The following is an 18258-nucleotide window of genomic DNA, read 5'->3' as shown; positions in this document are numbered from 1 at the left end:
GTAATTTCTTCATTAACCAATCTTTTTTTGAATTGATATAATATACATGAGAATGAAAAATGCTCTGGCATAGTGCTCATGAGATTATGCAGTCACTGCTAATTGACTGATGAAGAACTGAATAAAACAGTAGTTGCTCTCCGGAAACACTGTTCAGCAGAGTTCAGAGTTGGACATCAGAATCGAACATTTGCCAATTATACAAATTTTTATAAGCTTGATCTCCGCCGGGTAAAGTCTGGCACCGTGACTTATTAAAGGACTTTCAGAGACTTCAGTTTGATAGTTTTGATGCTTTGCATTATTCCATAAAGTTTTCTGTACTGTAATTGTTTCTGGCCATCGCGTTGCTTTCGATATTGCTGAGTCATATTTTGCAACACTGGGGTTTGTTTGTTTGTCCATTAAAAGTATGCAGGAAAGAACTACTAAATGTGTTTTCTGAACTACTTCACCAATTTTGGCAACAACAAAATTTTGACACACAACAGAACTATGAAAGGCATAGTTCTTTTAGGGTCTCTTGTTAGACAAGACACCACTTTCTGTCACTGAAATGGGATGACAGAGGGGAGCCAGTTCATTCACCTTCCTCCACCTTCTAGTTTACCCCTCCTTTATATAAAGTGGAAGATATGTCTGTGCCAACTGCAGTTTGGTCTGGAGGAAAAAACCTGCTCTCAGACCTAACAGCCAAACCAAGAACCTTGTTTCTCCTCAATTCATTCCCGGGTGGTCTCATCTGGATTTCGTCTGGGGCTTGGATCCACGTCAATGGATGTATAATGAAATCTTTAATCTGATGAAGCAACATGCTTAACCCAGTGCCCAAATGTGTCAGCATTGACTCAATTTATTTTTGAGTCATCGCAAACAAATCTGCTACCAGGTGTCCTCAATTCCTCCGCAGAATTAATTATTATTGAATGATGAGCATGAATCTAAAGCCGCATCCTTTACAGAATAGCTCCCTCAGCATTCTGAAAAGGCTGCACTGATTTGCGTCACTTCTGTGAAGGTTCTTGTCGAGCCTGAGAGATCTCAAGCCTGCTAGTGAGGGGTGGGGGGTGGGGGTGGGGCAGGGAGAACAGGTCAATTCTAGGAAGTACAGAAAGGGATCTCCGTAGCCCCTCGACTGCTGTATGTGCTGTAGAGGGAAAAGAGGGGCAGATGGGGCTCACCAGCCTGAGCCCCATCTGCCACCCATCTAGGAGAAGGAAAACTCGGGTCCTAAAGCTCTGCTGCCTTGCAAGATTTCTTTGGGAGAAGAAAAGGCTAAGGAGCAAACCCTACACAAGAGTGGAGTCCCTAAGGCGCTTGGATGGCACCTTCTACGCTTCCATCTGGCACACCTGCAGCCAAGTTGGTGTCTAATGGGTTGGGTTGCTCTGCTTTCCTTTGGACCACGTCCGTGAGAGACTGAGAGTTGGGTCTTGTGGTCTGGGCAGCCCAGGGCTTCCACACACATTCTCCAGGCCTGCGCCTTACTTCGGTGCTGCTAACGCAGTGGCTTGACTTAACCCCCGGAGGCAGATGGATGCCAACACAAAGCGGAAGAGATAGTTTACGTCATTCAACAGTTTCAAGTGATATTAGCATCGTGAGGTGCAAAGGGGAGAGGCAGCCTTTCCATTTGCTTCGCTTTGTCCTGCTTGCCGGCTGGGATCAAACGCATGTTGTATTTTTAGACGGACATCATGAAATCCACTTAAGGCTCTCTCAGCCATGTATCGACATTCGCACGCAGTCTCTGTGGGCTGTACCGAACTTTTTACAAGCAGTAATGAAGGAGGTAATAATGAGTCGCTAGCTGGGATTTGAAGAACTGCTTTTGGTCTCTTCAAAAGGCTGCGATGATAGCGGGGGTGGCGTGGCCCCAGCCGCAATTTTGTGGTGGCGTCACAGCAGGCTTCTTCAACTGAGCCGGGCTCCGCGCCAGAAGGAGCATGCCTGGTTGCAGCTCCGCTCCCGAGTCACGCCCAACCCGGGAAACAGGAGAGTGGGCGGCGACGCTGCCCGGCGTAAGAGAGCACCCCTCTGGAGGACTGCTATTCATCCAGAACTTTTAGCACACTCCCGTTTTATAAACGCTTCTGCGAAGCTCAGTCGGGTCTCTGCACTTCTTTTGAGAGAGGACGACAAACTCGCCTAATAACTTAAGCTGTCCAAATAACGTTAGCAATTGCACTTTAGGAACTCTAGCCCAAAATAAAAAAATCGCAACTGTAACAAAGAAGGGTGAGAATCCTGCTTTAGGTGAGTAGTCTGTTTGTATATATAGACTTCCTTCCATTTGGGGGGGGGGGGGATGTTAACTCCGGGAAATATAGTGCTAGGCTTGGAGAAAGGAAGCTACTCTGATCAACAAAAATAATAGTTCAGGCTTTTGAAATATTTTAGATGATGAGGAATGGTGAACAGAAGACTTCTCCCCCAATGGGGAGTGTATTTTACAGAACCACTGTATGCATACAATGCATGAAGATGATTGGGAAGTTTTGTTAGTGGAACCACACAGGTCTTGAAAACAGAGACTTGTAGTGCTACATCCCTGAAATTCCAGGGGACTTAGGAATCACTGGATCTCCCTCCCCAAGAGCAGAGAGAAATAGAGATAGTTGATCTAGAAGAGCGAGATCAGATGCTGTAGCTCCCCTACACACCACCACAGAAACTTCCATGGCCCTTGGACTACAAATTTTGGAGCTGTAGTATCAGAAGGACCTTAAAAGAAGAGGGAGCAGGTGCCTGGTGAGAGATTTGCAACATGCTGAGGGCAAACCAGAGGAAGACTTGGATCTGAAGGATCCAAAACTTTACCAGTTCCTCAACACATCCCCCTAACCACAGATAAAGCTACCAGGAACTGGTGTGGTTTTCCCCATTCTTCCCAAATTTGAGCAATGAAAGAAATTGCTGGGAAACAACATAAGAGTCCAAGTGATATTTATTTTTTAATTATTTCAGCATGAATCTCAGAGAGAGAGAAATGCTTTAAATGATGCTCTGATCACATGTTATCCAAGGTCATAGTTTTCCCCGCCCCCATTCCCAACACATTCTTACATCTCCTCCTTTATGTCAAAAAGGATCCACCAGGGAATTACATTGGTTTCAGAATTTTCTTTCATGTTAACCAAAAGTTTTGGGCACATCATTCCTGCTTTAAATTTGCAGGAACCACATATGATACTACTACTACTACAACTACTACTACTACTACTGTTGTTGTTATTGTTATGCAACAGCATTGTTCCATACAGGTTGAAGATGTGGGGCTTTATTATAGTAGCATGTTTGTGCCAAGGAATTTACAGTTCACAAGAATTCAAAGCTTCAGAAAAACCTGTGACTGCAGATACCGTGGATCCTGAGTGTTTTATGAATGTTGTAAGTAAGACATACTTTTGACTGCTATTTCTTTGTCATTAAACTAAGAGAGATAAAAAGGAATCACCAGTGCTTGTGCCAAACTACTAGGGGCTATTTCAGATACTACTAGTAAGTATCTATGGGTTGCAATAAACAGGGAAGGGTGATGCCATCAGGCACATTTGTACAGGCTTGTTTACAGACTGACCTACAAAGGTAGTGCATAGAAATTAGGGGATTAACCTCGGTAGGTTCTGATGAAAGGCTTAGTAACAGAGGAGACACCACCCAGGGCTTTGGGGACACAGGTCCATGGGTATTGGGCATCAAATAAGGGATGGCTCAGTCAGTAGATCATGAGTCTCCAAGAGTGGTGTGAGAAATACAGCTGCATATGTAAAGGAACTTGAATCATCAGGAGCATAGGTACCTGGTTGAAACACCATCTTTCTGTCTAAAACTCAGCTCTTAAATACACTTTGTTCTCACCAAATCCATGTCAAAGGAGAGGTTTTTGAATAGGAGATGATTCTGTGCTGGGAGAATGCACATACTGAGATTTTGGGGGAAATGACTAGTTCTGTCTTAAGCAGTGGGATTTTCTGCCAAGCAACAAGGAAATTTGTCAAGGATTTAAGATAATGCCTCTGTTGGGTACATAATGCCCCTTAGGGAGCTGCCAAAATTATGCAATCAGTGCCTGGATTGCTGCAGTATAGACTTATGTCCAAGTTTTTAAAATGGGGGTGGGGAGAGTAGCCCAGGTTGCCTTTTTGGTTGCCAAATCCTCAGCTGGTCTGCCACACATGCACACAATCTACTACAGTAATCTCAAAATCCTTTTTCCTCCTGCTTCTGTACAGTAACTCCCCACAGTCCCATCACAGCTTCCAGAATCTCTAGCAGCACAGCAATGGATCATTAGAAGTTACAGTTGAACTTCTGGCACAAAACTGCTATTCTCATATTTTTCCAATGAAAAGGAAACCTTGGTTTTATTTTTGTAAATTTGTCAACCACCCTTTGGTAAATTACTCAGCTCTCAGCCACTTAGTTATATTTGCTTGGTTGCTTATTTGCTTTTCAGTTAAACCCATAAAAAAAAAATGTTTAACATGCATACTCAGAAATCCTCACCTCAGATGACCTGCTGTCGGAGAGTGAGTGGAACCTGAAATGTTCCTGGATGCTGTGGGATACTTTCCAGGGAAAAAGCTGGGGATCCAGCTTTGAAGCCCTGATCTTCCTATGGAACCAGGAGATAAAACAGGCAGTTGACAGGTTAGGCCTGCTCCGAGGTGCTCCAAGCTATGAAACTAGCCAGACAGAGACTAAAGTAGCACAATTCTTGCTCTGCTGCCAAAAAGAACACATAATCCTGCCTACTATGTGGCAATACAGGCAGCGAAAATGCTAATTTTGCACCCTCATATTGAAGTTATTTTGTATGATCTGGGGCTTACTGAGACCCAGTGTGAGGGAGGGACCTCTGGAGCCCTCAAAGACCCACTGTGATCAACTGGCTTATGCACTTTGAGCATCAGGTTTCTCAACTCCAGAGTAATGTTGACTCTGCACTTGTTGCAACTCCTGTTTTGTGGGATCAGTTTCACCTGATGCAGGTGAAATTATTCTTAGATCTCAGGGAGGTTGCATCCAACCACATGCCCCCTTGCCCCCTGTCCCTCCTAAATCTATCAGAGGGGGACTGATTGGTTGGTTGGGTCGAGAGTGTGGTTAATGCTTCACAGCATGAGAGGGAGGTCCTTGCTGCATTGAAAGACTTCTCCTAAGGAGAAATGGTCTAGATGCTTTGGATTAGAACAGCTACCAGTCAGTGGTCAATATCCCCTTTTGGGGAAAAGTGGTGGAGCAACTAAAGACATTCTTGGAGGAGACAGGTGAGTTCAGGACTGGCCTTGGTCACCCTGATGGATGACCTTTGCAGAGAGTGGGATGGAGGAAAGTGACCTTGCTCCTTTTTGATCTCTTGTTGGCACTTGATACCATTGATTATGGTATCCTCGTGGACCAGCTCCAAGGAATAATAATAATAATAATAATAATAATAATAATAATAATAAAATAATAATAATAATAAAAATAATAATAATAATAATAATAAAAATAAAAAATTATTTATATATTTATATCCCGCCCTCCCCAGTCGAAGCCGGGCTCAGGGCAGCTAACAACAATCAAACAATCAAATAATCCAACATTCTAAAAACATTTCATTATAAAAATTAATGAAAATCAAATTGATGGCAACCACTAAGCAAAATTCTGTGCAGGTTGCCAGAGGAGGGAGTCAGGCTGTGCCCTGACCAAAGACCTGGTGGAACAACTCTGTCTTGCAGGCCCTGCGGAAAGATGTCAGGTCCCGCAGGGCCCTAGTCTCTTATGACAGAGCGTTCCACCAGATTGGAGCCGCAGCCAAGAAAGCCCTGGCTCTAGTTGAGGCCAGCCTAACCTCTCTGTGGCCTGGGACCTTCAGGATGTTTTTATTTGCAGACCGTAGGTTCCTCTGTGGGGCATACCAGGAGAGGCAGTCCCGTAGGTATGAGGGTCCTAGGCCGTATAGGGCTTTAAAGGTTAAAACCAGGACCTTAAACCTGATCCTGTACTCCACCGGGAGCCAGTGCAGCTGGTATAGTACCGGATGAATATGATCTTGCAGCGAAGACCCCATAAGGAGTCTCGCCGCGGCATTCTGCACCCGCTGGAGTTTCTGGGTCAGTCTCAAGGGCACTCAAATTTGGAGCACTGCATACAGTGGTTCCAATCCTAGCTTCATGACCAAGTCCAGACAGTAGCATTGGGAGAGGGCCTTTCAGCCCGCTGGTGGCTATCTACATGAAGCCATTGGTAGAGGTGAAATGGATGAGAAAAAAACAAGCTGAACTTGAATCCTGAATCAACTTTTACCCCCCCCCCAAATCTTCTCTTTTCCTTTCCTTCCTTTCTTCCCTCCTCCTCCTTTCCTTCTTGCTCCTCTCCATCTCTAACTATCTACATCTTCACCTTCCTCTCTTTCTTCTACTTTGAAGAGGGTCTGGGACACAAGTCAGGCAGTCCTAAGCAGCTACCTAATGAAGCAAAATGCATATTTGAAAAATTTAAATGAAATTAAAGAACTGGAAAAAGTAAATGAGTTAGTAAGGAAAGAAAAATATTTATTACAAAAACCTAGAAATCAAGAAATATTGTGTTGTTGTTGTTGTTGTTTAGTCGTTTAGTCGTGTCCGACTCTTCGTGACCCCATGGACCAGAGCACGCCAGGCACTTCTGCCTTCCACTGCCTCCTGCAGTTTAGTCAAACTCATGCTGGTAGCTTCGAGAATACTGTCCAACCATCTCATCCTCTGTCGTCCCCTTCTCCTTGTGCCCTCAACCTTTCCCATCATCAGGGTCTTTTCCAGGGAGTCTTTTCTTCTCATGAGGTGGCTAAAGTATTGGAGCCTCATCTTCACAATCTGCCCTTCCAGTGAGCACTCAGGGCTGATTTCCTTCAGAATTGATAGGTTTGATATTCTAACAGTCCATGGGAGTCTCCTCTAGCACCATAATTCAAAAAAAGAAATATTACAAGAAATTAAATTACTACAAACACAATATTCTATTGTGTTTGTCGTAATTTAATCACTTGTAACATTATATTACAAGAAATTAAATAGAGGGGAAAATAAAAGGATTGAGGCAAAAGAATTTTGAATTTTTAAAGCAAGCAAGTTTATTAGATTTGTGAGGTCCATGCCTTTACACAAAATACCATAAAACATTATTAAAAGATAAACAATAAAATTATAGAAATAAGCTAAAATTCATGCCATGCTGTCCCAGCGAAGAAACTACCCAAAAACCCCCGCCTTTCAGGGAAGAAGATACAGCAACAGGTTAAGGGAGCAATGGGAGGGACCTCACCATTTCATCCAGGAACCATACCCTAGTTTTCATAGCCTTCACCACAAAGACCGCTACCACGTGAGAAATCCGTGGATCAGCGTCCACCAATAAAAACTTTACTTGGTCCTCAGAGTTGGCTATTGATTTGGGAATAGTTTGTAACATCACATCCCTGAAGGCCGAATAGATGGGACAATACAACATGTAATGTGTGAGATCCTCTTTGGTTCTCATATGACAAGGACATATACGCTGCTCTACTGGGATTTTTGCATATCTGCCTGACAGATAGGCCGTAGGAATGGTTTGAAAACGGGCCATGGTGAAAGCTCTCCGAAGGGTGGGATTGGTGATATTCGCCAAGTAATTGGCGCAGGTTTTGACTGTTTTCAGACGGGGAAACCAGTGGGAGGACGCTGGGTTCTGTATTTTTGTGATATCTAACAGAGCGTCTCTCTCCAGGATCCATTCCCGAACTTTGTCCGGGCTCCACAGTTTGAGAATATTAAACTCCGGTAGGGTGTATCTAACCAGGATCTCAGATAGGTTTTGACGCCAAGTGGTGTTCTTTTGAAGAGATACAAAGGCTTGTTTGGCCAATAAGATGTTTGAAGTATTTGCAAGGTTGATGTAAAATCGTAGGAATCTTAAGTGGGCCCTGGCAGACACAGAGGGTAATCCAACCTCCACCCTCAAGAAAGCTGCTGGGGTTCCTTGGGGAAGGCCTAGAATCCTCTTGAGATAATAATTTTGCAAAATTTCAAGCCGTTCCAACAGCCTCTGGTTCCACCCCCAGAGTTCTATCCCATATAACATCTGGGGAATAGCTTTCCCAACAAAAGCTCTTAATGCCGGGATCACCAATTGTCCTCCCCGGGTATGGAAGAAACTAAGCAGGACACCAATTGTTCTTCGTGTTAGGATGGTTACAGCCTTAAAGTGAGCTAGCCAACTAGATGTAGCCTGAAATGTAACACCCAGATATTTAAAAAAGGGGCACTGTTCAATCACATGTTCGTTTAAAAACCATCTAAAGGTGTGGCGAGCTCTAGTGAACACCACAATTTTTGTTTTGTCATAGTTTATCTTTAGTGAGTTATGGGAACAGTAGGCTGCGATCCCCTCCAGCATGCTGCGTAAGCCTCTTCGGGTGAGTGCCATTAAAGCCATGTCATCGGCGTATAGCAATATATTCAGACGTTTACCTTCAAGGGCTGGAGCCGATGACTTGTACTTTGCCATGTACTGAACAATGTCGTTTATATAAAAGTTAAAAAGAAATGGGGCTAGCAGGCATCCCTGTTTGACCCCTTTCCCCAATGGCAGTGGGTCCGTAAGAGTTCCCGATGGCCCAGTTCTGATTTTGACTGTAGTATCTGTGTGTAACTCTCTGAGAATTTTTAAAAGTCGTCTATCAATGTCCGTTTCATATAATTTTTTCCATAGTCTATCTCTACAGATTGAGTCAAAGGCAGATGTCAAGTCAACGAAGGCCACAAAGAGTCTGCTCTTATACGCTTTTGCATATTTAGCTACCAGGGTCTGTAGTACCATACAGTGACCTATCGTATTGTGGCCCTTTCTAAATCCTGCCTGTTCCTGGTTGAGCAGGTTAGAATGGTCCGCCCAATCTACCAACTTGTTTAATAAGTACCGGGTATAAAGTTTGTATGCGATGTCCAGAAGGCTTACAGGGCGGTAGTTTGCTGGATCTTGAATATCTCCCTTCTTGTAGATAGGGGCTACCACACTTAGTTTCCAATTTGCTGGGATTTTACATGTGTTGTTTATTGCCGTAAAAAGTTTGGCCAAAAAGATGGCCCACCATTGGGTATTTGACTTAAATACCTCAGGGGGGATCATATCCTCACCAGGAGCTTTGCCATTTTTTAATGTTTTAATTAACTGTAGGCACTCTGATTCCGTAACAGGATCCCAACTAGCTAGATGAACATTCTTCAATGGGAGGGGCGGACTCGAATTAGCAATATTTGAGGGTGTGTATAGCTGGAAAAAGTGTTGAAACCACACCTCGGATGGAATACTGTTGTTTACAATTTTTCCTTTGGATGAGACTCCCTGTGCTACTATTGCCCAAAATTTTCTATCATCTCGCGATTTAATCGCCTTATCAAGTGCCTCCCATTGTTCCTTCCTATAAAGGGATTTCTTGAGTTTTAAGGTGTTTTTATAGTAAGAGCGCCATCTGTGGAGATTTACTATAGATGACAGAGTCCTCTCCTGTTTTACCTTGTTTTGTTGCTTCCTAAGCAGGGATCTTAGCTTCCGGCAATCTTTGTCAAACCAGCCCCCCGATTTGTTATGTTGTTTGGGAGGCCTGGAGTTTGTAAGTAGTGGGAAAAGAGACTCTGAGACCCGCTGATATAGTGAAAAAGGATCAGAGTTGGGTAAAAGACACTGGTCTCTCAGAACCAATAAATCTGGAGAGTGCAGGTGTTGTTTAATTTTAAGCTCCAGCTCGCTGTTCCATTTACGCCTGCGTGGGGCCGGTGCTTGAGGAGGGACTGCACGATGTAGTTGTTGTAATCCCCCTGATTCGAGGGGAGTTAGTGAGATTGCTCTAGGAAGATGGTCGCTCTCAGTTCTGTTAAAAGTGCTGAGACCCTGTGCCCTCTCCAAAATTGTTGGAGAGACCAGGATATGGTCAATCACACTTGCACCGCGAGGGCCGATAAAAGAAAAAAAACCTCCTGACCTATCCATGTAAGTACCATGCAGGTTGTACAAATTATGCTTAAAGGCGATCTCCAGTAATGTATTACCTGCCTTATTCAGGACCTTTTCATCAGATCTCCAAGGGATAAACCAGTCCGCTTCTGGTAAAAACTGGGATTTGGAGCCATACGAATTGATGTCACTGCCTATCCTAGCATTAAAGTCACCTGCCAGCAGGATGTTCCAGTCAGGAAATTCTATTTTGGCCTTCTCCAAGCATGACTCCAAATCTTCCCAGATTTGTATTGTCTGAGAGGAAGTACACACGGGGGGAATATAAACGTTAAAACATAGAAAATCTCCTCCTGTGTTATTGGAGATAAGTAAAATCTGAAAATTGTTGCTCTTCATCCACTGCAGTTGTCGCACCCTGTACCCTTGCTCTATAGGGATAAAAGTGACCAAACCGCCGCTAGGTCGGCCACGGTTATTTAGTTTTTTTCGCAGGGGTAGCAAAAGCCACATAGCCCTGTAAGTAAGGGAGATGAGAGTCTAGGCACCAGGTCTCTTGTAAACAAATAATCTGGAATTTTGAGAGGAAATCCAGAAAATCAGCATCGCCCTGCTTAGACCGCCAGCCCGCCACATTCCACGATAAAATGTGGAAATATGGTGGTGAGGGGAACAAAGGTAGACTCCTCCGTTTGTTCTTTAGTATGATGGAATGGATGTTTTTATAGAGGTGGAGTGAGCTGTTAAGATCATTCGTGGTAGGTACTAACCTAGTGAGTTTTGTTTCCCTGGCATGGTGTCCCCTCGCTGTGTCTGTCTTTCAATCCTCCACCTGAATGTCATCTAAGGATCCTAAGACATCCACAAAGATTGAGCCGTTCCTACTCATCGGCATGGCAAGATCTACCTGGTGTGTTGTTGTTTGAGGTATTAAGGGTTGTGTGGATTTTGAATTTTAAAATAAATCACTTCCAGCTCTAAGATTCTATGAGGATGAGCAACAGGATCTTTAGTTCTTCATTGGCAAAGCACATGGTTATCTCAGGTACTAACATTCAAATAAATACAAAAACACTCCCTGCTACACAGCTGTCATGATACCTACTACTGCATGCTTCCTTCCCGCCTTTCCTGCTATAGCTTGCTCAATCACCTCCTCAATAGCAGCTCTTGCTGTTTCCAGTCCTTCAGCACCTTCCTTGAGGATGGAGACAGCAGAGAAGAGAACCTAGAGCAGGCTTCCTCAACCTTGGCCCTCCAGATGTTTTTGGCCTACAACTCCCATGATCCCTAGCTAGCAGGACCAGTGGTCAGGGATGCTGGGAACTGTAGTCTCAAAACATCTGGAGGGCCGAGGTTGAGGAAGCCTGACCTAGAGGTTTCCAAAGGCATGAATCTCAGTATCTATAGGATCTGAGGCCTCCTGCAGCGCTTTCTCCTCCTTCTCCTTGTCTCCCCTGTCTCTGGCTGCCAGGTCTCTTCCTTCTGACTCCCCTCTTCCTCCACCACGAGGGGCACAGCACCTCACAAGTCACTGGCCCCTTCTTTTGGATCCTCCTTCTCTTCCCCACTTGCTTCCTCTGCCCACATGTCCCCCTACACCTTGGGCTCCTGCCTGTTCCTGTTCCTGCTGGTGAGTTAAGTGGTGATGGCAGTGGATCCCTGGAGGATGAATTTGACTATTAATTTGATGAACTATTAATGTTTTATTACGTTTTTATATAGGTTGGAAGCTGCCCAGAGTGACTGGGGCAACCCAGTCAGATGGGTGCGATATAAATAGAAATAGAAATAGAAATAGAAATAATAGAAATAGAAATAGAAATAATAGAAATAGAAATAGAAATAATAGAAATAGAAATAGAAATAATAGAAATAGAAATAGAAATATTATTAGTAATAATAAATAGGATATCTATTTGAATTGGAGAAATGTGGGAGCGTATGTCATGGTTGAGGCTAAAACTTCCCTTGATGCTTTGCCGGCCAGGGCTCCCTCTAGCTCATGGCAGAGGGCTGCTTTCTATCTGCTTGGGTGAAGCTGGAAACTCAGCTGTGGTGAATTTCCCTACTGATGGTGCACCTACTTGCTAACAGAGACAGGTGGGCAGAAGGAAGGATGGACGGATGGATGGACAGCACTTAATTACAAAGGAGATGCCTTCAAGCAAACCCATTCTGTTTTCTCCCCAGAGTGAGATTATCCATTATCATGGATACCCAAGTGAGGAACACCATGTTGAGACAGAAGACGGATATATACTTACAATCAACAGAATACCTTGTGGAAGATACTGTGATGCAGACAAAGGTAATGCCGTGGGAAAGGGTAACACCATAACACTGACAAGCCCTACCCCACCCCACCCTCAGTTTTGCAAATTTTGGCCATAATCCTAATCCCAACTGTGTGTAATTAAGCACTGTTTAATTAAATAGGAATTAAATGTTGAGTCCATCAATTAGTCCCTTCATTGATTATCTGGTAAGTGAAGGTTTGCAGCTCAATGCTAGAGTAATGTTGACATTTGCAAACAAGTTAATAACGGACATTGGTATGCAAGGGCAACACAGGAAAAATGCATATGTGAAGCAAAGCCTCTTGAACATTGTGATCTACACATTTCAAATGAAGTGTCTTGGGCAGAACAAGTAAAGATGGTAATTGGACTAACTTCTATTGACAGTTAATTGGATGATCCAGATCCATTTCAATCTGGTTTCAGGCCTGGTTATGGGACAAAAACAGCTTTGGTCATCTTAGTGGATGACTTACACCAGGAACTGGACAAAAGTAGTGTGTCCCTGTTGGTTCTGCTGGACCTCTCAGTGCCTTTCAGTCCCATTGACCATGATATCCTTCTGGGTTGCTTTGCAAGGATGAGATTGGGAGGCAATGTTTTACAATGGCTCTGTTCCTTCCTGAAGGGGCAAACCAAGAGGTGGTCTGGGGACACCTGTTTGACACGATGGCCATTGGCCTTCAGTGTCCCTCAGGGTTTTCTTCTGTCCCCCATGCTATTGAAACATTTACATGAAACTGCCAGGAGAGGGTGTCCGGCATTTGGGCACTCAGTGTTACCAGTATGCTGATGACACCCAGCTCTATTTTGACTTTCCACCTAAATCCAAGGAAGCAATCTTCGTTCTAAACCAGTGTCTGTCATCAGTAATAGATGAGGGTGAACAAACTGAAACTTAATCCAGACAAAACAGGGGTACTTTTAGTCAGTCAGAAGGCAGAACAGGGAATAGGGATTCAACCTGTGAAGACACAGATTCGCAATTCGGGAATGCTCCTGGAAGCATGGATGCTCAGGTCTCTGTGGTGGCCAGGAGTGCATTTGCACAGTTAAAGCTAGTGTGCCAAGTGTGCCCATTCCTTGAGACGTCTGATTTGGCCTCAGTGACACACGCTAGCAGAAGGACAGCAATGCAATGTACTGTATATGACCTATAAAGCCCTACACAGCTTAGGTCCAAGCTATCTGAAAAAAAATGGTATTCCCTCATATTAACGTGCCCAGGTTTTGAAATTTTTTGGAGAGGACTTTCTCTCCATCCCACCACCCTGACAGGCATGTTTGGTGGTGACCTGTGAGAGGGCGTTCTTGGTGACTGCTCCCAGACTCGGAACTCCCTAGGGAAGCTAGACTGGCTCCATCCTTGCTGTCCTTCTGCCAGCCGGTGAAGTTAATCTTGTTCCAACAGGCAATTGGGAATTGGCTGCTTTTAATGAAAGAGCTGGTGCCATGCCATTTTTTTGTAATTGCTGGTATGTTTTAAGCAGATTTTATATATGTATATAGTTTATAATTCTATCAACATTTAATTGTATAGTAATGGTTGATTTTTCTATGTTTTAAGCAGTTCTTGGTTTTATCTGTAAGTTGCCTTGAGACCCATCATGGGAAAAGGTGGGGTATAAATAAATAAGTTAATAAGAAGAATACATCAAATTGTTTCCTTCCCACACTGAAAATTGGAGTCCCTTATATAGAATATAACGGGCCATTAACAAAGCATCTCTTACTATTTTACAGGTCCACGGCCCAGTGTGTTTTTGCAACATGCTTTGCTTGGAGATGCTACCCACTGGATTTCGAACTTGCCCAGCAACAGTTTGGGTTTCATATTGGCAGACACTGGGTATGATGTTTGGCTTGGAAACAGCAGAGGAAATCATTGGTCTTCAAATCATAAAAAAATGAGTAGAAATGAAAAGAAATTCTGGGAGTTTAGGTAAGAAAACAAAGATGGTGGATTATGTCATCACATTATCCATGTAGATATTTTTCTTTGGTTTGTGCTAATCCTTGCCTCTTGTTTATCCATTACTAATGCTAATACATCACCAATGCTTGCTCATGCATTATTGTGTGCATTTCTCTCTCTAGTTTTCATGAGATGGGATACTATGACCTTCCAGCTGTTGTACACTTCATTCTGAATAAAACCGGGCAGGAACAACTATATTACATAGGCCATTCTCAAGGCTCCACAAGTGGTATGTTACAGAATGCAGGCTGTTTTCACATGAGCATCACAATGGGATGTGGAGATATTGTTCCAATGACACACTGAGAAAAACCAGGTCTAGAAAGAAACAAGGCTGTCAGGGGAAGCACAGCATACAGCCATCTTCTGCTATGATTTGGGTGTTTGTTTGTTTTTTGAATTGGGTGCCTTTTTCTGAGGCCAAAAAGGTGCCAGATTCAAAAAGCGCAGTCCTGGGATGGAACAACCACTGCGCTTGGAAGGAACTCCCAGTTTGTTCTTTGAAGCCAGAGCCACAACTTGATTTCAAATTGTGGCTGCAAAGAGAGAATCTTCCCCTACAGCCATGGCTTGGTTTAAATGCAGGGCTGTAGAGGAAGAAAGGGAAAATCTGTGCTCCTGATTCTTCCTTTGCAGCTGCAGGTTTCAACTCGGTATCACTGGCATTCAAATGTGCCGTATCGGGGAGTGAGAATGCTGAGTCTCTAACTTGTCAGCAGAATCCACTTTCCCACCCCTGGTTCAGGAGGAAATTGCCTGATACAAACCGTGGATGCACATAGCTCAGTACTGTTCACACCAGGGATGGAGAACTTGTGGCTCTCATAATGTTTGTTGTTACACTGTCACTCCCATTATACTTGACCGTTAGTCATCCAGGCTGGGGGTCCAACATGTTCTGGAAGGCAACAGGTTCCCTATCCCCAACCTACACTGGATAGGAGCTTCTCTCCACATTCTTGGACTGGTATCTCAGACAGCCCTCACATGGACCAATGTACATCATCCTAGTTAAAAAGGGCAGAGCAGCAAGTGGAACTGAGCTATCCACCCCCTTGCATTCAGCAAGGCTCCCCTTCTTTATTTAAAAGATTTATATTTTGCTTTTCAATCAAAATGCTTCCCAAAGTGACTTACAAAAATGAACACAAATAAATCATAATACATTTTAAAAACCAGATTAAAAACTGGCATTGAATTCCATTTTAGACAGTACAAAATATTATGAAAACCAGCATAAACTAACATGACCATTCCAACCCCCCAAGACACAACTAGCCATTAAAAGGCCCAACAGGAATGGAATATAAAGCTAAAGGCACTCAACACGAAGGAAGACAATTACATTTTTATCAACTGCAAGGGCTGTGAGTATTCTAGAAAGGTGAAGAAATTGACAGCTTGCTGATTTAGGATAAATTTTATTTTCTCAGGTTTCGTAGGATTCTCTACTCGGCCAAAACTGGCTGAAAGAATCAAAGTATTTTTTGCCTTGGCACCTATAGCCACAGTGACATTTTGTTCAACCCCACTCACAAAACTAGCGCGTATTCCTGAGATGTTCGTGCACGTAAGTCTTTCTGGGCACTATTTATATGAGCACAGATTAGGCACAGAGTTGAGTAAAGATCTATATTCATAGTCCGTGTGTGTGTGTGTGTGTGTGTGTGTACGCGCGCGCACACACACACGTATATGCTAGTGCCATCACCCTGCTCTCATTTGTTTGCCAAACTCAGCGTGCCCCGCTATTCTTCCCTAAGGCCCTAAGAGTGCTGTAACAGTTTCTTATAATTTACTAAGGAGTGTCCCATTAGATCTATGGTGGGGGGAGACAAAGCAGGAAGTGGCACTGTCAGGTACTCTCTTGGGCCCCTTCAGCACTCTGGCCACTATCCCCAGTCACAGCAGTTATTCTCCTGTCCAACCCAACCTGCCATATTTGCTGGTCCTACTGCAGTCTCATTGACATTTGCAATGAAGGAAAAGGCATGCAGCCTGGTTTGTGTTGCATGTTGGGAGCTCTCCTGGAGTACTGTGTCCAGTTCTGGGCACCACAGTTCAAGAAGGACACTGACAAACTGGAACGTGTCCAGAGGAGGGCAACCAAAATGGTCAAAGGCCTGGAAACGATGCCTTATGAGGAACGGCTAAGGGAGCTTATGATTAGCCTGGAGAAGAGGAGGTTAAGGGGTGATATGATAGCCATGTTCAAATATATAAAAGGATGTCACATAGAGGAGGGAGAAAGGTTGTTTTCTGCTGCTCCAGATAAGCGGACACGGAGCAATGGATCCAAACTACAAGAAAGAAGATTCCACCTAAACATTAGGAACTTCCTGACAGTAAGAGCTGTTCGACAGTGGAATTTGCTGCCAAGGAGTGTGGTGGAGTCTCCTTCTTTGGAGGTCTTTAAGCAGAGGCTTGACAACCATATGTCAGGAGTGCTCTGATGGTGTTTCCTGCTTGTCAGGGGGTTGGACTCGATGGCCCTTGTGGTCTCTTCCAACTCTATGATTCTATGATTCTCCCCTATCCAGTGTGGGCAGGAGAGTTTGCATAGCAAATGCTCTTCCTCCCAAGCACAGTACCACTGAGGGAATTGTGAAGCAGCTCCAGCTGAGGTGTCATCTGGAAGCAGCAGAAATGCCCTGAGAGGAACCTGAGCTGGAGAGCAGGAGGTGCTTGAAGCACATCTGGGCTCTCCTTCGAGGGCTTTGGAGCTGCCTCCCTCCCTCCCTCCCTCTGCTCATTGGCAGCAGGACTGGACTTGTGGCACCAGGACTTTAAGCAGCCTTCTGTCTATTTGAAAATGATGCTAATAGAAAATAGGAAATGAGCTATGCTACATAATGACATAGGAAGCAGGAAAGGCACTTAAGTGCTATGGAATGATGCAGCTTGGCTGGCTCCTCTTCCACATCCTGGCAGTGCCAGTTGCAAAATGGGCATCTACTGGCCACCCAGATTGCTGCTGCTGCTAGTTTAGAGGCAAAGGTATATCTGCTGAGATTTTGGCGGGCGCAGCAGCCTGAGAAACCACTATAGACTTCTTTCCCTCCTGCCTCCATACACATTCCACAACAGTGGGACTCTGTGGGAATAGGGTGTTGATCTTTATTTGGTTTAGCGGTAGCTAATTTCAAATATAATATTTTTCAGGCAACAATTGGCCAGAAAAATATTTTTGATTACGCTACACATTGGAAAAAGCCAGTCTCTTGGTTTTGTACTTATCAGCCTAAATATTGTGCCAAAGTTCTTTCCTTTGTGGCTGGATATAACACCCCCAATTTCAACCTGGTAAGTTATATTCTTGTCTTTGTAACACTTAATGGAAATTTTAGGGTAGCTTGTGTTTAAGTAGGTTAGGTATAAGGGAAAGAGACTGATGACCCTGGAAGTCAAGCTGGAACCATGACACATACCAAAAACAACAACAAAAGAGTTGCGGGCAGGGACAGCACCAGATTTCAGGGTGCTCTTGGCTCAGTGTTATTGATGGTCCCCAGAACACACACAAAGCAATTTAATAGATTTATGGGAATTAAATGTTAGGTAAATCAAAATGGCAGGTGGCCACTGGGGGTGGGGGCAAAGCTTGGCTCCCATTCAAACGTGGCGCTACCACCCACTAACCACTAAAATGGGTTCGCAGTGAGCTGGGTAGATACCAGACAGACAACATGGACGTGGTTCTGGAGCTTTATGCACAGTCACTATACTGTTGTCATTGCTTATATGTTACACACCCAATCCCCTGAAGTGAGTTGTAGTCCAAATGGCAAGGGCAGGGCAAGACCTTCTGCCCCTGAAGGGTGATTCTTTCTCTTGAAAACTAGCCCTGCAATCCTAGGTGAGTTTATGATGAGCAAACATGCTTAGGCTTAAGCTTGGGCACATGTGACTTTGAGGTACTTCCTGTTGTTGGATTAGAAACAACAACAACAACAACGAATAAATAAATAAAAATTTCTACCTCATCCTTCCTCCCTAGAGGGAGCACATCAATGG

General features: G+C 44.0%; 1 protein-coding gene across 3 annotated transcripts in view; it reads left to right on the top strand.

The window, feature by feature from the left end:
• Positions 1-2020: 2020 nt before the first annotated feature.
• Positions 2021-18258, top strand: part of LOC310679014 (lysosomal acid lipase/cholesteryl ester hydrolase-like) — a 22208-nt gene continuing 5970 nt past the window's right edge. The window contains exons 1-7 of one of the 3 annotated variants that reach the window (XM_083443701.1): positions 2021-2256; positions 3178-3390; positions 12160-12277; positions 14010-14208; positions 14364-14473; positions 15678-15814; positions 17407-17547. In XM_083443701.1, coding sequence (XP_083299827.1) covers positions 3187-3390; positions 12160-12277; positions 14010-14208; positions 14364-14473; positions 15678-15814; positions 17407-17547 — 909 coding nt within the window. In that variant the 5' untranslated portion in view covers positions 2021-2256; positions 3178-3186. The remainder of the gene's footprint in view (positions 2257-3177; positions 3391-12159; positions 12278-14009; positions 14209-14363; positions 14474-15677; positions 15815-17406; positions 17548-18258) is intronic. The other 2 variants (XM_083443703.1, XM_083443702.1) reach the window with 2 other exon arrangements.

Source organism: Podarcis tiliguerta (assembly GCF_965153285.1).
Source record: "Podarcis tiliguerta genome assembly, chromosome: 5".
In the NCBI taxonomy this organism is placed as follows: Eukaryota; Metazoa; Chordata; class Lepidosauria; order Squamata; family Lacertidae; genus Podarcis; species Podarcis tiliguerta.
This window is presented reverse-complemented; position numbering and strand designations above follow the sequence as displayed.